The sequence below is a fragment of the Calidris pugnax genome, unplaced genomic scaffold, assembly GCF_001431845.1.
Source record: "Calidris pugnax isolate Ruff unplaced genomic scaffold, ASM143184v1 scaffold41, whole genome shotgun sequence".
NCBI lineage: Eukaryota > Metazoa > Chordata > Aves > Charadriiformes > Scolopacidae > Calidris > Calidris pugnax.
The window spans coordinates 30086221-30108005 of NW_015094509.1; the positions used below are offsets into that span (position 1 = coordinate 30086221).

Consider the following 21785-nt stretch of genomic DNA (forward strand, 5'->3'; position numbering starts at 1 on the left):
CTGGAAGGGGGTTGTGGGGGGGTGTTCCCCCCTCCCCCCCCCCCTCGGCTGAGGTAACTCTGTGAGGGGGGGTCTGTAGGGGTTTGTTTTCCCCCCTATTTAGGGTAGTTTTGTAAGGGGTGTGCTGGTCTGTGGGGGTTTTACACCCCCCCTCACCTCAGCTGGGGTAGATCTGTAAGGGGCCCTTTGGGGGGGGGTTGCTCCACTCATCTGGGGTAGTTCTTGGAGGTTGGGGGGGTTCCCCCCCCGGCTTAAGTAGCTCCACAAAAGGGGCTTTTTCTGGCCCTTTCCCCTTGTTTCCCCCCCCCCCCCTCAAGCTGGGGTAGCTCTGTGAGGGGGGTCTGGGGGGATTTGCCCTCTCTTCCTCCCCATTTAGGGTAATTCTGCAAGGGGGGGGTCTGTAGGTGTTTGTCCCCCCCCAGCTGAGGTAGTTCTTGCAGGGGGGGGCTTTGGGATTCTGTGCATCTCTCCTCCCCATTTGGGGTAGCTCTGCAAAGGTGTGTGTGGGTGGGGGGGTGTCTGTGGGGCTTACCCCCCCCATCTGGAGCACCTCTGCAAGGGGGTCTTTAGGGTCTCCCCCACCACCCAGGTGGGGCATCTCTTCAAAGGGGGGCTGTGGGGGTCTCCCCCTCCACCTAGGGTAGCTCTACATAAGGGGTTTAGGGCTTTGCCTCTCCCCCCACCATCCCAGCTGGGGTAACTCATTGAGGTGGGGTCTCTTGGGTCTTCTGTGTGTGTCCCCCCCCATGCTGGGGTAGCTCTGCAAGGGGAGAAGCAGGCTATGGGCTTGCATATGGCCAGATGTTAGGTGCCTGGGGGTTCACAGCATCAGAGGGCAGGGGCTAGTGGGACTCTGACCCCTTGACCCCCCCCACATCAGGGCTACCAGGGTGTAGGGTTAGGCTAGGACAACCAGAGCAACCCAAGGAGGGGGACACTGAGCCCCAAAGCCAGCCCGTGGGGTCAGGCAGGAGCCCCCAACTGTGGGCCCACCCCTCCTCAACCTGTGGATGCTGCGCCCCTGGAGATGATGCCCCCCGAGGAGGAGAGCCCAGCCGATGGTGGGGAAGGGGACAGTGGCCTCGTTCTCCTGCAAGCCTTGAAGAGCAGCAGCACACGGAAGGTGAGGCGCGGCGGTGGGGTGTCATGGTTGGGGGCAGGATGGCAAAGCACCCAACAGACGCTCCATGGGGCTCGGTATCTCTGTCTGGTCCATGGGGGTGGTGGACCCCATGGGTGCTGCAGGGCCATCCTGGCCATCAAACTCTGCTGGGGGTGTCAGGGCATGGCAGGGGAAGGGCTTGATGTGTGATAGAAACGTGTCCAGTAGCTCATCAAATAATGGTTTGGGTCGGAAGGGACCTTAAAGATAATCTAGTTCCAAAACACCTGCCATGAGCAGAGAAGTTTTCCATGAGACCAGGTTGCTCAAAACCCCCTCCAACCTGTTTTTGAAACATCTCCAGGGATGGGTTGTCTACAACTTCTCTGGGCAGCTTGGGCCAGTGTCTCACCACCCTCACAGCAAAGAATTTCCTCCTGAGATCTCATCTAAATCTTCCCCCTTGTCCTAGGTCTCCCCTCCTTCATCAAAAGTCCCTCCCCAGCTTTCTTGGAGCCCCTTGAGGGACTGGAAGGGGCTCTGAGGTCTCCCCAGAGCCTTCTTTTCTCCAGGCTGAACCCCCCCAGGGTTCTCAGCCTGTCCTCACAGCAGAGGGGCTCCAGCCTTCCCAGCATCTCTGTGGCTTCCTCTGGCCCTTCTCCAACAGGTCCATATCCCTCTTACGCTGAGGACTCCAGAGCTGGATACAGTAGTCTAGGTGGGGTCTTGCCAGAGTGGAGTAGAGTGGTAGAATCCCCCCAATTGCACTTCTAGCCACTTTTCTTTTGATCATCATCTCTTAAACTCCACTCCTCTATTACATCTTCCTCCACCGGCTCCATCTGCAACCTTCCTGGTGATTCCTTTTAACCCAATTCTCCTATATTTTTGGCTTTTTCTCCTTCCTGCCCATAGGGAGATGGTCCAGCCAAGAACTGCCTGTCCCGCTCCTTGCTCTTGGAGGTACCAGGCAGGGTTTTTCACTTGCTGACAAACTTCTCCTGAGAGGGAAGTCGGTGCAACGGCAGCCTGGCCCTGCGTGCGAGATGGGGCCGATAGCTCCGCTGGCGTCACCTCGTTTAATTAGTAACAGTGGGGTGAAACCAGCAGGAATTGTCCTCGGGCTGCCACCCACCCCGCTGCTCGACTTTCCCCGCCATCCCTTGGGTGTCAATCCACGCTCCCAGGGTCCAGGAGGCTTTAAAAAGCACCTCTCATTGCTGGAGAAGATGGGTTAACGTGAGTTTTTGGGGGGTGTTGAAGCATGGATCCCGTTAAGTCTGTCCCCTGGGAGCCAGCTTTATTAACCTGTTGTCAATTTGCCCTGTAATCTGTGCTCTCCTCCCAAGTATATAATTTTCAGAACTTGTTCTTCAGCAGCAGAGCTGTGTTTCTGCAGCCCTTTGGCAAAAAAGAACCCCAAAACTAAAAAAAAAAACCCCACACAAACCCACCATACCCCCCTCCAAAAAAGAAAAACTCAGGAAGGCTCTAGAGGTGTATTTTATTTTTTTTTTTTCCTTTAACAAGTGTTGGAATCACAACCTTGGCAGAACAAGGATCAATCTGATCTTGAGTCACTCGAGCCCAGCCTCTCCCGGCTGCAGCTAAAGAGGTTGCAACCTTAAACCAGGTTGGAGTTTACCCAGGGCCTTGTCTAAATAGCAGGTGCTGCTTTTAAGAGAAGATTAACGGGAGGTTGAGTGGGTTTTTTTTTTTCTGATTTATTCTACATCCAGACACACCATTTCCCTTGTGTGATCCCTGTTTGGATCCGTCGGACAGTAGCACGGAGGAGAGCAGCAACATAGGAAAATATTGCAAAGCTCTGGAGGGGGGAGGAGGAAAACTGGCAGGGGATATGCAGCATTTGTCATAACATGATTAGAGTTTTTTTAATTAAAAAAAACAACAAACTAAACACCTGATTAGTTGTCATAACATGATTAGGGTTTTTTTAATTTAAAAAAAACAAAACTAAACACCTGATTAGATTTCCTATTAACGATACCAGCTTTTATTTAAAAGAAACTGTCAATGTGGGCTTTTCTAGGTGGCTTTTTTTTTATCTCTGACAGCATCAGAGGCTGTGGATGGGGCCACTTCATGCTTGTTCCCTTCCAAGAGAATCCTGAACGCTGCTGTGATGGTGATTTTATTTTTTCCCTTTTATTTTTTTTTTTTTTGCCAGGGTTCATGTACTGGGGCTGAAGATTTAATACATCTGTTTCCTGCTGGCTCCCTGCCCCAGCTCTCATGGTGCCCTGTGCCTCCCCCAAGCGCTTCCACACTCCTCAAATTCAAACTCTGGGTGCAGATTTTGCTGTTTAAAAACCCCCAATCCCCCATATTTTTTGATTTTTCTCCATCGTTTTATTTTTTCCTTCCTCTTCCTGAGTGCATTAGCCAACAGTGAGGCCACTTCGTTGGGAAATTTAAAACCTTAATCCTCCACTCATTTGTTAAAAGGCTGTGTGATGTAACCATATTCTCAATAAAAGGTTTTAGAGGTTTTAGCTGGTAATGTCTCCCACAGAAAAACAGCTTGCAGCCGGAGTGCCTCATGAGATTAGTTTCATGATAGGGACTTTTTATTTATCAATAGAAGTTCAGGGGAGGAAAACCATTTGTTATGACCTACTGGTTGTTTTGCAGTAACAACCACCCCCCTCGTATTACTTTCTGAAATGCCTTTGGCTGGGTAGCAACAACACCCCCCCCGTATTACTTTCTGAAATGCCTTTGGCTGGGAGGAGAAGGAAATTATCGATAATCTTGTAAAAAGGAGCATTTTTAAAGCCCGCTTTTGTGTGTGGATTGGTTCTCTGGCTTTTGTTTCTCTTTCTCTCTCCCACGGGCTAACGTGGCTAAACCGGGGTCACTTGGCCACTTGTCCTGTGCTGGCCCGACTCAAAAACTCGTGGGCTGCAAAGTTGCAATAATCCCAGTTGACAGCTCTGACTCCATCAAAATAGCTTTTAGACCAGCACCAGTTCTGGAAATAAAACCAGTGCTGAGAGCTTGATGTTCTGGTTGCTTTATTTCTACAGCAAGTTTTCCAGCTGCTGGGTCATCTGGGCACTTGGGAACATCCCTTTTTTTGGGGGACAAAAGTGTTAGGAGATATTTTTGCTCTGGAGAGTGGATGAAAATAAGTGCCGATTTGGATTTTTTTACAGAATGGGAGATGTTTTAAGCATTTACTTGGTAGAACTACAGGGTCAAGGTTCTACCTGGAGGCCATGTGCTCAACACAGAGGGTTGTGGACATAGACTAAGGGTACCTCTCTTAATGCCAGTAGTAGTTTTGGTGTCAGCTCTTCTTAGAGTTGCAGAAACTGTTGTCATCTTTGGCTGTTCTATGCGGGTCTCCTGCTCTACCTTTTACTGCAGAGCAAAAGTTGATGTTCTTGTGGAAACTGGGTGAATTAGCAGAGAACAAATGCAGCTTGGACTTGACCAACTCACATGGAGTTGCCTCCCTCTGCCTGAATTACTCTTGGTGGTTGGTGCTTGACCTTCCCAAGCACTGATTTTTGGGCTCTTCATCCACCATCCCTACTGGGGTTGAAGGCTTCCTGGGTGCAAGCCATGTGATTTCCTTGTGCTTTAGCACCTCATTCTCCTTCATGTGCTGTTTTCTTTAATTGCATTGTGAACAAAGACTGGTAGTACTGGAAAGGTTGGTTGGTCACTCACTTGGTGGTGTTGAATGCTGTAGGAGCTCACCACCACCCAGGACTTGCTTAGCAGAGAGCTCTGAAGAGGGGGGATCTTTAGGGTTAACAACAAACCCTATCAAGCACTGGTGTGGATTTGGCATTGCCCATGAATCCTACCTAACGGAATTCCCCTCTGGATGAGAGAACACTTTGCAGATGGGATGACTCATGATGTCCAAAGGTTGCTGTGGCTCTATCTGGAGTGTGGCTATTGACTGTCAAACTGAGATATCTCAGGCTTGTTTTGTAGCCTTGTTTGGCTTTGCTTTTGACTCCAAAGTTTTTTTTATTTACTTATTATAATAAATACTGCCAGTTCTCTGTGTGTGTGTGTGTGTGTGTGTAGAAGGAGCACCTGGGGTAGCTCTTGTGGGAACTGCTGGAGTAGAAGAGGAGGTGAGACATGAGGAGCTCTGCTGTTCCACTTGAGGGGTGTATTTATGGCCCAAGCAACCAACTTCAGCAACTGATTGGTGTGAGGAGGGAACGAGGCAGCACTGGAGAGGTCCAATGAGTGAAATCCCAATGGATTGTCCAACAGAAAAGTTGAACTATGTCTTCTTCCTTCCATGAGGAAAGGTTGAATAGTAACACTCTTCATGCCTTTTGACTCCCTCCCTTAAAAATAGCAATAAACAGCCTATTTCCTGAAAGGGATAAATTATTAAATTAAAACAAAATAATCCTTAAGGCTTTAAGGAACATATGGAGCAGTCTGGGAGTATGGGATAATGGGAATGCCGAAGGCAGTTGAGGCTTCAGGGGATGTAGCAGCTGAGCATCATGGGTACCTTTGCCAAAAGCAGTTGGGTTATGCTTAGCCTATTCGTGGTATCCACCACCTCCTGAGTTGGTCAGAGCAGCAGAAGGTGAGATGGGCCTAATCCTGCCATTAGTCCTCAGCTGTGTCCCAGAGCTTTGGTTGGCTGATCTCAAGCACGTTGCTCTGTGTTGTGAGGCTGGATCTCAGCTTGTTCCAGGGTATCAGGGCTGCAGTGCCCATGTGCAGTGCATGACCTTAATGACAAATCTGAGGGCAGATAATTTGATTTCTATGAAACAGGGTCATTCCCTCATGGAAAAGGAAGAGAGGATTGTGGGGAAAGATGCCTGACTTCTCTGAAGCAACAGTTCATCCCTTCTGTATTGTGTTGGCCAACACCAAGGGTGTATGAATGATTTTATACCCACGTGGAGCGATACAGGGGTGGCTGGTGCCCCTTGTTCCTCACAGCTTTCTCCTTGGACTTCCCTGTCTTTGGGGATGTGAAGGTTGTCTGCTTGGCAGTGGGGCTGGCTGTAGAGCCTAGGTCAGCACCAGGTGATGACTCATCTCACCACTGCTTTATTATGGATACCTCCAGCCTACGCACAAATTGATCTTCTTTAGTTTTTCCTGGTATTCTGTGGGCACTCTCCAGCTGCTTTAATTGGAAATAATCCTGCTGGTGGCTGTTGTGTGGCCAAAGCCAGTCTTGGAGGTTGCACAGCTTGGTCCAGGCTTCAGCAGGAAGGCTGTGAAGCACCTCCTAGGATCCAGCCAAGCTCTGCAGGTTGGTAGGACCTTTTACTGCAATACCCATTGGGGCTGTAACTAAACTCACAGCTACGTGTCCTGACAGCTCACAGTTGTCCTTTGATCACTTCATATGCTTAATTTTCACTTTTGCTCAGTTGCTTCCAGCAACCACGTTCCCGTTCTTCTAGCAGAAACGAAAGAGCAGAAATTAGTCCCTTTGTGCCTGGCTTTGCCCTTTGGACTTGCTGGCATCCGCCTCTTCCTACAGGTGATTAGTTTTTTTCTGTCATTAATGCTGGGAGGCCCTGGCCTTGTTTTGGCACCGGGGTCACAAGTACTGCCCTAGGTGTGCCTCTGTGTGTCACCCAAGACGTAGCCAGGCTTCATCTCCTTGTGTTTACTGTAGACATGAAGTGCAAAGTACACTTGGTGATCATCTCTAAACAAACATTCCCTAAGGACTCACTTATACAAGGAAACCTAATGATGTAATTGCCCTATTTAACACCCCAGATGGGTGCTCTTGAACTGGAAGAGGTGTTGGGGAGTTAACGAGACACCATTATGTCATTGTATATGTTCCCTTCACAGATAGGGTTTGAGTTGGCAGAAGCCTTGATGTCCCTCAAAGGGGATGTGTTTGTCTTGGCCTCCTCTGGGAGGGGGGTCTTCTGGCCTCTTCCCTTTTCTCCCTTACGTGGAGGCATCGGCTGGGTGCTCTCTATAATGCTGTCATCTTTCCATGCTGAGGGTTGAAGGCGATGTTATTTGGCAGATGTCTTCAGAGCATGAAATTGAGCCTGGCTACAATAATACTGGCTCTAATCCCGCTTTGTCAGAGGCAATAAACTTCAGAGCTGGACACAACTCCTGCGACCTGATGACCTGCACCGCATCCATTTTCATGGCTTTCTTAACATACACAGTACTCTGTGGACATACGAGCTGGGCCCTCCCCTGGCTGCAATGTGATTTATGGTCTCTTACTGGAAGAGTTTTGTTCTCGCTTCTCCCCAGCAAAAGCTTTAAACTGGAAAGGGTAAGAAATCTTACATTCAACTTGGGCCACTTCTGAAGCACCAAACCTTTCTTTTCTGTTGATGTCCGTAGCTACCCCCGCCAAAGCCAGACGGGCTGGTGGAAACAACACATCTTTCTTCTGACCTTAAGGGAAGGTTGACCTCAAGAGCTTGTACAAAGAAGAATTAAGCAAGGAAAATCCCTTTTATAAGCGAACAGTGGATTTTGACGTGGGTCTTTTCCCCCCACTGTGCTCCCCTTATGTAAGGCACGCTTAAATCCATCACCACTTTAGAAGCTCTGTGATGTAGTTTTTAGCTTTTGGTTGCAACTTGGAGAGTAGAGGCATAGGCAAAACATTGGTTTCCTTTCAATGCAACCTTTTGGAGGATGGACACTGTCCTCTTGTCTCTCTATTTCCCCTATTTCCCATTTGATTTAAATACAGCCTTTCTGGCTTGTGGTGGTGTTCCCTTTCATACTCTGGAGCTGAATTTCCTTCTTGCTCCAAAATTTGTGAAATTATGTTGTATCTGCAATGCTCCAGGAGCTGCTGCAGACTAGGCTTGGTTATTCCCAACAGTGGCCTTGGCATGAGGCTTATATTGGCCTCAATTATGATGTTTTGGGGCCAATGGCCTCTCTATCTCCCCTATTTTCCATTTGATTTAAATATGGCCTTTCTGGCTGGTGGTGGTGTTCCCTTACATATGTAAGTTAAGCATCTTACTCTGGAGCTCCAAAATTTGTGAAATTATGTTGTATCTGCAATGCTCCAGGAGCCGCTGCGGACTCAGCTTGGTAATTCCCAACAGTGGCCTTGGCATGAGGCTTATATTGGCCTCAATTATGATGTTTTGGGGCCAATGGCAGATCCTCTGGAGGCAAGATGTGTTGCAATTCCATGGGTTACTGCAGCCACCCAACTTTATAAAGGAAAGCAAGGTGCAGGGAGATCACATGAAGTCCTTAAGGGCAGCAAGTCTCAAGATCCTGACTTGAGACCTTCACAAGGCTTTGGAGTTACGTCAGGTGCCCCAATATCTGACTTTCCAGTACTTTTTTTTTTTGCTGCTGCAGACTAGGCTTGGTTATTCCCAACAGTGGCCTTGGCATGAGGCTTATATTGGCCTCAATTATGATGTTTTGGGGCCAATGGCAGATCCTCTGGAGGCAAGATGTGTTGCAATTCCATGGGTTACTGCAGCCACCCAACTTTATAAAGGAAAGCAAGGTGCAGGGAGATCACATGAAGTCCTTAAGGGCAGCAAGTCTCAAGATCCTGACTTGAGACCTTCACAAGGCTTTGGAGTTACGTCAGGTGCCCCAATATCTGACTTTCCAGTACTTTTTTTTTTTTGCTGTTGGTTTAGGAGCCTGGATGGGAATTGATGACCATCTCATTAGATCAGATTGAAAAGATACCCAGTGTTCAGACGGAGAGGGAGGAAACCACCTTGCAGATCTACAAATGGCCAAGTGTCTCCTGGAGGGAGAATAGAACAGAATAGACTATTTCAGTTGGAAGGGACCTACAATGATCATCTGGTCCAACTTCCTGACCACGTCAGGGCTGACCAAAAATTAAAGCCAGCCTGTTATTAAGGGCATTTTCCAAATGCATGTTAAACACTGATAGGATTGGGGCATCAACCACCTTTTTAGGAATCCTGTTGCAGTCTTTGACCACCCTCTTGGTGAAGAGTCTAAACCTCCCCTGGTGCAGCTTTGAACCATTTGAACCATCCATGAGTCCTGTCACTGGATCCCAGTGGGAGGAGCTCAGAAACTCCCTCTCCTACTCTAAGCCAATCCAAATGCTGTGATGTCCTGGATGTTATTCCAATATATTTGGTCCCCAGCTTCACCAGGGCTTGTAAGTGTTCCTGGAGGGCAGCTCCTTTGTGCCCTTGTGGAAAGTCAAAGTGATTAATGATTATCAGTGCCTGCTTGAGAGGGGTCTCCATCATCAGGTTTGTCACTGCAGCTGCTCAAATTTTGCCTCTTGATGTCATCACAAGCTGGGCCTGGGAGAAGTGGAGTGCCAAGTCAATTAGCTGAACTCCTTAATTGCTTTTGCAGTGAAGAGGTTTTAACCCTGTTTTTGAAGATCTTATGGAGCCATCCTAATGTCTTTTCATCCTGCTCTGCATCTTGCTGCTTTTCTTACTTGGTTTCTTCTTGCTCTGCTTCCAGTCAAGGAGGTGTTCATGGACCTGCTCTGTGGTTTTGGATAATCCTTGTACATGTGCCTCTTCCATCATCTCTTACCTACAGGTCCTCTGGCTTCCTGCCCATGTATTCAGGTAGTCTTTGCTGTTCTTACCCCTCAAAAAAAAATATCTTAAAATCCTCTGACCACTTTCAAGCAAACCTTTGCAAGAAGCAGAGAGGTCTCAAAGATGAAGAAAGCTCCTGTAGAAGAGCTGGAGGCAGAGAAGAGGTACTTTCCACCTCCAGCAGTTGCTACCAGGGCTGTTGAGTTTTGGATGGATTTTTATGGCTCTGGAGGCAGAGGAGGGGGGGCTGGATCCTGCTCACTTGCATGTATTTGGATAAATTTGCATACACTTTTGGCTTGTGTGTCTGTGGAGCTGACAAGCACACCCAGCTCTCATCTGCAAACCTGAAGGGCTGTTAAAATTTTAATAAGCACCAGCTTCCCTTTATGGCTCCTTTTCCCCCCACCTTAAGCTTTAACTTCCATATATAGGTTAATGTCTTGCACTGTATGAAGAAACCTCATCGAAGACACAATGTTTGTAACCAGCCTTTAATTAATAAAGGAAATACTTGTGTGATATCTTGGACTACATCTGCATGAGCAGCTACTTTCTAGACAAGAGTTTAGTGGTGTCTTCATTGCTTTGAGAGCCTCTGGGTGTTCAGATTTGAGCCTGCATTGTTGGGTTGTTTGGTTGGTTGGTTTTTCCAGGGGCCATGTTCAGCAATGACCCAGCTCCTTCTTGCTGGAGAAAACCTTTATGGTCCCTTCTTGGTCTCCATGATGTGGAATTACTCCTCCTTTTCCTTTTTCTTCCAATTTCTACATTTTCCCTGGGAAGCCAAAGATGGTTGGGTTCCCCAGGGCACTTTGGGATCAGCGTTTCCTGGATTTGCTACTGACCCAAGATTTGTGCAGCTGTTGGGGTGTTTTCCTTAATATCCCACTTAATTGCTTTTCCAGAATAATTGGGGCCTCTTGCCTTCAGCTTATTCCTTCACTAATTTCAACAAATTCATGGATTACTATAAAGCAGTAAGCCTGTAGATTTATGGACCAGATGGAGTGCCTGATTCCTCAGTCTCCAATGTTCCAATTAGGAGCTCAAGTCTTTCACTTAAATGAAAATGCTAATGCTAATCCCGGACCCTTTATCAAAGGGGACACCACTTAGTGGATCTCAAATATGAGAAAATAGTTTTCAGAAAGCTGAACTCCATGAAAACACAGATTTTTCCTTTCTCTACTGACTAATCAAAGCTGGCCTCATACTTTTTTGGGCGAGGACTTCTTTTTTTTTTCCTTTCCTGCTTCCCCAGAAAAATCAAATCATTTGCTAGAAGTATGTTTTACCAGAGTAACACTGGGATCTACAGTGTTTTCTGGAGAGGTAACCAGGCATTGCCCTGGCTTGTTGGATTTGGGACTGTTGGGACTCCAGAACCATCCACCTGGAGGATGAGGTGAGACTTGGTGAAGCCCACCAAGACCCCTACATGGAAGAAATTATAGAATATATATAGAAATTAGCTGAGAAGTTGTTTTGGACAGGACAAGAGTGGGCACTGTTGGAGCTCTGTAAAGTCTCTCGGGTGGCAAAACCCTTTCTTGATGGTGGAGGCAGGTGATACACCATCTTGGAAGTAGTGATGGAGATAAAGCAGTGGGGAGCAGGGTAAGATTGATCTGCAGATCAAATATAGGAGTTCTAAGGGAAACAAGAGGGTGTAATAGTGGCTTTGAGGAATTTCTTTTGGTACTACAGTGGATCTTGGTATGCTCTTGGAGGGATCTGCCTGTGCTTTGCACTGGTGTATGAAAAGCAGGCTTGAAGGTCTCCATTCTCGTAAACTGCCCAGCCTTGTGTCCTCCTAAAAGTGTTGTGTTTTGTTTTTTTTTTTAGCCCAGGGATCTTTTAGAGACTCATTTCATCCATCTGAACCTCTCCTCACACAATGGAAATCATCTCTGCTTGGGCAGAGCTTTTGTGGCCCTGGGTTCCGAGCCCTTCCTCGTGGCAACCTCTCTGCCTGGGGCATCCTATAACAACCTCTTGCCCCCACGAGACGGGGGGGATATTGCCCTCTGTTACTTCCTGAAGTCAGAGATTGAACATGTTTACCCTGTCAGTAGAAAGTCTGAGATGAAGCCAAGGGAAGGAGGCAGGGATGGAATTAATTTACTGCTTTGTGCAACTCATTTCTCCCCCACCCCATGAACTCTTGACTTGCTGCCTGCACTCCATCCCCTATAGACTTATAGACACAGGGGGTAGGTCACATCTGTTCCTGAGCTCGAGGGTCATATTGAGCTCATCTGCAGCCCCCCTGGGGCTTGTCTTGTGTCTGGATGGTGAGGCCCTGGAGAGGAGATGGCTAATTCCTGTTTACCCTCTTGCATTTGGGAAGCCTTTTCTAAATATGAGCCCAGAAAGCCAACCACATCCTGAGCTGCACCTCCAGCAGCGTGGGCAGCAGGACAAGAGGGGGGATTCTACCCTTCCACTCTGTTCTGGGGACACCCCTCCTGGAGCATTGCATCCAACTCGGGGGGTCTCCACCATCAGAAGGACATGGACCTGTTGGAGCAGGGCCAGAGGAGGCCGTGGAGATGCTGGGAGGGCTGGTGCCCCTCTGCTGGGAGGACAGGCTGGCAGAGTTGGGGAAGTTCAGCCTGGAGAAGAGAAGGGTCTGGGGAGACCTTGGAGCCCCTTCTAGTCCCTCAAGGGGCTCCAGGAGAGATGGGGAGGGACTCTGGATCAGGGAGGGGAGCCATAGGAGGAGGGGGAAGGGTTTGATGCTGAAAGAGGGGAGATTGAGATGAGATGTGGGGAGGAAATTCTTTGCTGTGAGGGTGGTGAGACCTTGGCCCAGGTTGCCCAGAGAAGCTGTGGCTGCTCCATCCCTGGAGGGGTTCAAAGCCAAGTTAGATGGGGCTTTGAGGGACCTGCTCTGGTGGGAGATGTCCCTGCCCAGGGCAGGGGGTCGGACTCGATGATCTTTAGGGTCCCTTCCAACCCAAACCATTCTATGATAATGGTTTATGGAATAAAATAAACTTGTATTTCAAGTGCAGCGCCGGGCTCAGAAAGTGCCCCTTTTAATCCCTTTATTAAATAAAATAAACTTGTATTTCAAGTGTAATGCCGGGCTCAGAAAGTGCCCCTTTTAATCCCAAAATGGTGGAGTTTTTTTGGTGAGGCCCCTGCCCCTCTCTCTCAGCAGGGCTGCGACCCCTTCGCCCAGACCCAGCGCAGCAAACTGCAGCATCGCCGGGCGCGGATTAACCAGCAGATCAACAAGGAGATGAGGATGAGAGCGGGGGCAGAAAACCTCTTCAGGTGAGTCCTGCTCCCTGGAGCATCCTCTGGCCCAGGGATTTGGGTGGGGGTGGAAATAGGGTCTTGATACTGGCACTGCTGTGGCTAGAGTTGGGGTTTGCTCAGTCTGCCCTTGACCTTATAGCCTTCATCGTAGAAATGCCTGCCCTCCGTTGGGTACAATGCTAGGCATTTTAATGAAAAATTAAAATTTTAATGTCCTGGAAAAGCCTGGTGCAAAGCAAGGTGTGAGCAGATGGAATAATGGGAATAAACATTGAACTGGGATTGAGTTTGGACTGCAAAGCTCCTGCCTGAGAACCCCAGCAAGTGGGTCAAATCCAGCTTTAGTGCCAAAAATCCCCATCCCCAAAGGCTTCCACCGGAGCAGAAGCTGAGAATTCAGGTCTGTTTTTGCAGAATGGCACAGTTTGGTGGTTCTTCACCCCGTTGGGAGGATGCATTTATGGGATGGTGCAAAAGTTTGGTGCCTTTGTATGGTTTTCAGGTTGTCCAGCACAAGTAGAGCTGGTGCAGAACTGCCTTCCCTTGTAGAGTGTTCATGATGCAAGTGCATGATTTGTTCTGCAGCTATTTCATCTTTTTTTAACCTGAGAATGACCTTTTTAGTAGCTGTTGCGTGTGTCTCACATCCCTGTAGGATATTGGAGCACGTGTGCAGGGTGGGCAGGTGTCTTAGGACAAGAAAATATCATAAGGCTGCCTTAAAGTAGCTTTTTTGCAGGGGGGGTTATTTTTCCAGTTCATTGATTTATTTCTTTCCCCCCCTAACAAAATAAAATGGACTTTTCAATTCTGAACTGGAATGATTTAACATCTGTGGCGTGTGCACCTGGAAGAAGGGAATGATAATTGCTTCACTAAAGTATAAGAAAAAAATGATATTTTACTGGTGGTTGAGACCAGTGGAGCTTCCTGGGGGAGGTGATGTTACAGCCCCCATACTTCAGCTGAAGCCCCACTGCTTCAACCATGCCTCGTCTAATTAAAAAAAAAAAAAGCCCTGAAATCCCTTTATGATAAAAAAAAATAAGGGAAAATGTGCTGGCTCAGCAGAAAAACATGCCTGGCCTGGGTTTTGGTGCAAACAGTGGGGCTTTGAGGCGGGTGCAGGGGAGTGAGCAAAAAATATGATGCAAAACACATCTTAATTACTTGGCCGGGGAAATGCACTGATGGGGGCTCTTTTTTTTTTTCCTCTTTTTTGCTGGATCAGCAGTTTGAATGTCCTCTGGTAGCAGCCACTTTGCCTCCCTCCCACAAGTCCACTTTGCAGCTGAGTAATAACGTGGGTTTCTGGGTGCTGGGAGCTTATGAAACATGGGAAATTTGGGGAGGGCAGAAGAGATAAATCAAGCTTGTGCCTGACATTAAAGGCTGAAGGAGGGGGGGGGATTATGTTGTAAGTCTAAAGATTATTGCTTAAAAATTATAGGCTTGAGTTGCACAGAGAAACTTCCTTTGCATTATTCTTTACCGGTGCTAAATGCAAATGGAGAAAAGCTTTAGGTTGCCCAGCCTGGAGCAGAATTTGCAGCTGAACTTGCTGGTTTCTTTGCCTCTGGAAACAAACAAAAAAATAATAATAATAAAAAAATAATACCCCAACTCTCAGTACTTTAAAAAAAAATAAAAATCTCCTGAACTCTTCTGTTCAGAGTATTGGTCTCCTTTCCTGGTGAGGTTACCGTGAATGGTGTGTTGGAAAAAAAAGAATATGCACGTGGTGTTTGCTCAGGGGTGTTGAGAGGGTTTGTTTGCTGGATAAATAAACGGGCAGAGGCAGCAGGAAACCTTTTGCTTTTCTTCTTCAAATACCGGGGCTGAGCAGAGCAATCGGGGAGATAAAGGTGTCGCCAATAAACCAATTTCTGTAAAAGAAATTACAATAAAAAAAAACAAAAAACCCCGAGCAGAAATCTTTGTTTGGTGTTTGCTAAGCAAACAGCTGATAACTTCAGCGAGGAGGCTCGTGGAGACACGTAGGCTCTGCGTGCTCATATGGGGTTGATGAAGTTCTCCCCTAAATTACCTTTCTGAGAGGTGCTGTGCTCTTAATTGCCACCTGCAGCACTTGAAGAGGGCAAATTGAAGGGCTTCCAATCGACATCAGGCTTTAAAACCATGACCTGGTGACAGATCCTAGAAAAACTTGGCACACTGTAAAATCCTGCAAAGCAAAATTGGGCTTTGGAAGCTGATAGCTCCTTTCTGCTGCTGACTATTGTATTCAGAAATATATCGTGTATGTGTGCAAACGTTCCCCTGGCATGGCTGGGTTGCAAATCACCTATTGGTAACATAAAACATTTAAAAAAAAAAGTCTTGTATATAAATACAAATATAATATAAATATTAAAAGTATATAAATATTGTTGCCAGCTGGGAGCAAGAAGATAAAACTCTTCTTTAATTCAGATTGGATGAAAATTGTAGCGACAGCAGTGATGCACCTCTGTGTCCTGGAGGTGGTGTGATGCGTGGAGGACTAAATTAGTGATTAAATACTGGTTTATGGGGAAAATGAGTGGTTACTGTCCTGATACCGTATGGGGAATAGCAGAAATGCCAAAGGATGTGAAAATGGAAGTGGCTGCAGAGATCTTTGGACCTGCTGTGGTTTTGCTTTGATTGTTTAATCTAAAAACAAAAATTCATTGGTCTTGGGAAATCCCAGGAAAGGGAGTCGGGGGAGGAGACACTAAAAGATCAGCATCTTAAAGGAAAAACAGCATAGCTTCTTTTTGCCAGGTCAGGGAAATGCCCCTGAAGAATCCTGTCTGTAAAAAAAAAAAAACACAAGTGGAAGGCACCGTGCTCTGCAAAAACTGGGGGAAAGTGTTGCCCTGGCTGAGCTGAGGTTGTACACGTGGGTTTTTTGGGTGTGATTTAGTGTGAGCAGCCAGAGCCCCTTTCAGCCAACGACCCCACGCTGTCGACTCTGGGTTATCTCTCCCCACTTTCCTTGGGAGCAGATAAGAAGGGTATAATGGGCCTGGAAGCTTGTTTTTGCAGGGAGCAGGCAGCTGAAATCAATCCTTGATGTTTACATCTCGGGAAGGTGCAGGAGTGGGGAAGGGAGAGGAGGGTCTGGCTCTATTAATGGGTGAGCGCAGAGAGGGTTATTTGGACCCAAAAAAAAAGACATTTTTCTTCCTGTCAGAGACCAGCAACTAGGACCACACAGGTGCTCATTCAGTGCCCCCACAGCGAGATGGGGGAGAGAGTTGGAAGAGTAAAAGTGAGAAAAAACTCATGGGTTGACACAAAGACTGCACACGCAAGCAAAGCAAAACACGGAGATCTTTGATCACTTTCCATGGGCAGGCAGATCTTCAGCCATCTCCAGGAAAGCAGGGCTCCATCACACGTGATGGTTACTTGGGAGGACAAATGCCATAACTCCAAATGTTCCTCCTCCTTCCTCCAGATTTATACTGAGCATGACATCACGTGGCATGGACTATTGCTTTTGGTCACTTGGGGTCAGCTGTCCCGGCCGTGTCTCCTCCAACTTCTTGTGCCTTTCCAACCTACTTGCTGGCAGGGCAGTGTGAGGAGCAGAAAAGGCCTTGAGTGCTTAAAAAAACCCAAACCCATGAGTGGACTGTCAACAGCACTCTCATCCCAAACCCAAAACACAGCACTCTCCCAGATGTGAGCCAGAAAGTCAACTCTGTCTCAGCTGAAACCATGATACTTCCTCAAACCCAACTATCAAGCAGTTCTATTTGGTGTGGGTGAGCCAAATCTGAAGCTGCACTGGAGGTAGGAACATAGATGGGCAAGGGGAATGTTGATCCAGGGGAGAAGCAGCAGGTTTGTCTGAACAGGATGCAACACTAGAATGAGTTTTGTCCCATCCCTGGAGGTGTTCAAGACCAGGCTGGGTGGGGCTTTGAGCAACCTGGTCTAGTGGGGGGTGTCCATGCCCATGGCGGGGGGGTTGGAACTCGATGATCTTTAAGGTCCCTTCCAACCTGAACCATTCCATGGTTCTATGGTTTTGGCTGGCCTCAAACTCCACGGCACAGCAGGCTGGATGCTCTGGCTTCACCAGTCTCCATCATGTGCAGAGTAAGGAGCATGGAAGGTTTGGATGGATGCACACGGTATTGCACTGCTCAATAACTTAATCTCTGTTTATAATGCAGTCAAGTGGTGATCAATAAAGACAGTGATGAAATGGGGGAGGTTTGATCCACACGGTGTTTGTTGTCTTGCAGGGCCACCAGTAACCACAAGGTCAAAGAGACGGTTGCCCTGGAGCTAAGCTACGTCAACTCCAACCTGCAGTTGCTGAAGGAGGAGCTGGAGGAACTGAACAGCAGCATGGAGGTCTACCAGAACGACAGGTATACCAGGCAGTCGAGCCAGGCAGGCAGCTGCCTGCAGCCTGAGAAGAACATCTTGCTCAGTTGGGAATCTATTTTTATTGTTATTATTTCATTTTTGCTTTCTTTGGGAGCAAGGAAGCCTCTTGCTTTGTACCCATTGCTCTGCTTCCCTGTTCCGCGAAGGGTTTGGACCATGGGGTGGTGGCTGGAGAACAGAGGAGGACTTGGGCATTGCCAGATTTGCTGGAAATAACTTTTCACCCTGGGAACATCCATGTTTCATCTATAGAGGTGCAAGGAGAGCAAACTCAACAGCTTGTCCCAGCAGATACTTAAAATCCTAGAATGGGTTAGAAGGGACCTTAAAGATCATTGAGTTCCAACCCCAGGGACACCTCCCTCTAGACCAGGTTGCTCAAAGCCCCATCCAGCCTGGAGGCATTTGGGGATGGATGGTGTGTCCTCTTAACACCAGGATCATAGAATCATAGAATTCCTGAGGCCGGAAGGGACCTCCAAAGGTCATGTAGTCGGACCTCCCCGCAGTCAGCAGGGACACCCCCAACTAGACCAGGTTGCTCAAAGCCCCATCCAGCCTGGAGGCATTTGGGGATGGATGGTGTGTCCTCTTAATACCAGTATCATAGAATCATAGAATTCCTCAGGCCGGAAGGGACCTCCAAAGGCCATCCACCAGTATCATAGAATCATAGAATTCCTCCGGCCGGAAGGGACCTCCAAAGGCCATCTAGTCCGCCCCCCCCGCAGTCAGCAGGGACACCCCCAACTAGACCAGGGTGCCCAGGGCCTCGTCGAGCCTCTCCTTGAATATCTCCAGGGAAGGGGCCTCAACCACCTCCCTGGGCAACCTGTCCCAGTGCTCCACCACCCTCACAGTGAAGAACCCTCTCCTCATCTCCAGTCTAAATCTGTTCCCCTCCAGCTTGAAGCCATTGCCCCTCGTCCTGTCACTGCAGCCCTTTCTAAACAGGTTCTCCCCAGCCTTCCTGTAGGCCCCTTCAGGTACTGGAAGGCTGCTATTAGGTCTCCCCGGAGCCTCCTCTTCTCCAGGCTGAACAACCCCAGCTCCCTCAGCCTGTCCTCGGAGCAGAGGTGCTCCATCCCCCTGATCATCCTTGGGGCCCTCCTCTGGACCCTCTCCATCAGGTCCATGTCCTTCTTATATTGAGGGCTCCAGACCTGCACACAATACACAATCCCCAAAACAGGATGGACAAATCAGAAACAACCATCTTCACTCTCATCATCCCCCTTTCCTGAGCATCCCAGGAGTTTTTTCCAGCAGGTGAAATAGGGGAATTTAGCAGAAGAAATAAAAAGTGTGGCCGCTCAGGTGTCCCATCTCCTGTTCTGCTTGTTCCCGGAGTGCCTTACTCACGGCTTTCTTTTCCCATCGAGGGTATTAAGTTATTTTTCTCTCATTCCGAGGTTAGACCTTTTTTGTTAATTGGGAAGGCTCTGTCATTTTGAAATGCTTACCCAGCCACCTCGGGCTTGACTCACCGGAGTGGTAATCCCAGCACACTCGCCAGCAGCAAACCAACGTGCCGGGGCGGCTCTGCAGCACCCTTTCTCTGGGTGAGAAAAGCAGAAATCCCCGAGGCAGGATAGACCAGGGATGTGGCACCTCGTGGGAGCCGTTGCCTTCCCTTCCCTTCCCTTCCCTTCCCTTGATGGATGGTGTTTGATGACACCAAGCTGAGCAGGTTGACAGGCTTGAGGGGATGGGATGCCATCTGGAGGGACCTGGACAAAGCTGGAGGAGCAGGTCTCATGGGGTTCAACAAGGCCAAGGGAAGGGGGGTACACCTGGGTTGGGGCAACCACGCAGTCTCAGAGCAGGTTGGGGACGAAGGGATGAAGAGCAACCCTGCCAAGAAGGACTTGGGGGTTCTGGAGGGACCTGGACAAAGCTGGAGGAGCAGGTCTCATGGGGTTCAACAAGGTTCAACAAGGGCAGGGGGGTGCACCTGGGTTGGGGCAACCACACAGTCTCAGAGCAGGTTGGGGATGAAGGGATGAAGAGCGGCCCTGCCAAGAAGGACTTGGGGGTGGTGGAGGGCAGAAAATCTGGATGTGAGCCAACAACAGGTGCTGGCAGCCCAGAAAGCCCACCACATACTGGGCTGCAACCCCAGCAACGTGGTCAGTAGGGTGAGGAGAGAGGGATTCTGCCCCTCTGCTTTCTTCTGGGGAGACCCCCCCCCCAGTGCTGCCTCACCAGCAGGGTGGGGTGGGGGGGATTCTGCCCCTCTGCTTTATTCTGGGGAGATCCCTCTGCAGTGCTGCCTCCAGCTCTGGGGCCACCAACTTCAGAAAGGCATGGAGCCCCGGAGGGACCTGGACAAAGCTGGAGGAGCGGGTCTCATGGGGTTCAACAAGGCCAAGGGAAGGGGGGTGAGGGCAGAAAATCTGGATGTGAGCCAACAACAGGTGCTGGCAGCCCAGAAAGCCCACCACATACTGGGCTGTCAGGAAACCTGAGGAGGGACTCTTGATCAGGAGTGGAGAGATAGGATGAGGGGGAATGGTTTTAAACTGAAAGAGGGGAGATTTAGGTTAGATCTCAGTAACAAATTCTTTGCTGTGAGGGTGGTGAGACCCTGGCCCTGGTTGCCCAGAGAAGCTGTGGTTGCCCCATCCCTGGAAACATCCCAGGCCAGGTTGGATGGGGTTCTGAGCAACCTGGTCTGGTGGGAGGTGTCCCTGCTCATTGCAGTGGGGCTGAACTTGATGGGCTTTAAAGGTCCCTTCCAACCCAAACCATTCTGTGATTCTACAATTCTATGTTCATCTGCATGGTCCTCTTTGGGGGAGGATTGCTGTGCTGCTGGAGATGCAAAGACCAGGAGAGCATCAGTGACTCTGTCCTGCAGGATATTGTTGCAAGGATATTAAATGTGGGACCAGGATGATCTGGCTGCAGGATTGCATTACACTCACGAGGTCTCCTATGTGGAGAAAGCCAAGGAAGCCCATATCTCCATCACCCTTGGGTGTTTGCTGCACTCAGAGGGTCTGTTGCAGTCTCTGGGTGTAATCTTGGGTGTTGGTTCTTCTTCTTTTCTGCTAGAAGTAGGGATGCATGCAACATCCCCCGTGTTGCAGGCGTCCTCCCCAGGTTCTTCCCTATCAGGAAGCTTTTTCCTGATAGGAAAAGCTTCCAACCCGCTGCTTGTTTGCTCTGGTTTAAAAAGAAAACAGCAGCAGCAACCCCAAAACCCAGCCCAGGCCAAACAAAAGTCCCTTTGTTTGCTCTTAGGCCCTGGATTCAAGCGGAAATCTTGTTAGGGAAGGAGCGATAATGGCTTTTCTGCACTAATTATAGCTCTTGATGTTGTTTATTCAGTATGAACAGATGAAAATGTGGGGGCAACCTCCCTGCCCAGCTCCCCATGGTTTTTTTTTTGCAACTTTCTTTGCCTCTTTTCCTCCCTGGACTAATGAGGGATGTGCTAACAAGTTATCAGCGGTCTCTGGAGGTTACGAGAGGGGGGCTTTTGTGCAAGCGCTTGATCCTGCCCGACCCACTTCCCATTTCTCACTCTGCCAAACCCTTCTCACTCTTTAAACCAGTCCCCTGGGAGGCCAAGGGTCTGGGGATGCTGTAACACGGCTCAGTTTCAGGGTTGGAAACATCCCTGAGGGATAGATGGGTATCAGGGAACGCTTTTGTGGAGCTGATGTGAGCTGTGGGTACCACCACAAGTGGTACCTCATGTCTGGATGCAGGAGTTGAACGATGGCTCCAGCTTTGGGGCTCTTTGCAGAGCAGCAACGCTGTAATTTTTCTGTGTGCTGCAGGCTCTGCTGCTGGTACACACCATTTCTTCACTTCTTGGCAGCAGAAAATCAAAAAAAGCCGCTAAATCCCCCCAAAGATGGTCCTTCGTGGCTGTCATCCGGCAGCGCTTCTTCCTCGCTGCTGCCCAACTTCCCCATTTTAATGTTGAAACACAAACCAGTCCCCAACTGGGCGTTCCCAGAGTCATCTTCAGTGTTTGACAGTATCGTGATAAGAGCTATTATTAGATAACTGCTTTTAATAGAGGTAGAAAATTTCAATATCAGGCACAGGGCTGCAGCCTGAGCGGGTCCTTATCAGCGCCCGAGCCCGGACTAGCACGTAGGAGCTGGGTGAATCTATGACCTGTGCTCCCATCACACCCAGTTCCCAAGGGCTTGTAATTAAAGCAGCTTCATTATCGGGAGTTGATTTGGGGACTATAGTGCTTGTTGAGGAGAGAAAAGCAGAAGCTGAAGGAATAAGGGTGATAGTATCAGGTTATTTTCTTATCAGGTATGAAATCTATGATATGAAAAATACATCATATTCTGTTTTGTGCCCACCTCTCCTCCCTCATTGCAGTTCCAAAAATAACATTGGGAATTTATGTTGCCATAATACGGACATTGCTGTGGAGCATCAGGTCCTCTTCTAGTTTTACCCTTTAATAGGAGCAGCAGAAGCCCAGGGCCAAAGAGCTGTTTCATTTTAGT

General features: G+C 48.6%; 1 protein-coding gene across 1 annotated transcript in view; it reads left to right on the forward strand.

Moving 5' to 3' along the window:
- The first annotated feature begins 18 nt into the window (after positions 1-18).
- Positions 19-21785, forward strand: part of RHPN1 (rhophilin, Rho GTPase binding protein 1) — a 39704-nt gene continuing 17937 nt past the window's right edge. Inside the window, exons 1-3 of the mRNA XM_014965663.1 lie at positions 19-1123; positions 12809-12927; positions 17154-17282. Of these exons, the coding sequence (XP_014821149.1) occupies positions 1028-1123; positions 12809-12927; positions 17154-17282 (344 nt within the window). The 5' untranslated portion in view covers positions 19-1027. The remainder of the gene's footprint in view (positions 1124-12808; positions 12928-17153; positions 17283-21785) is intronic.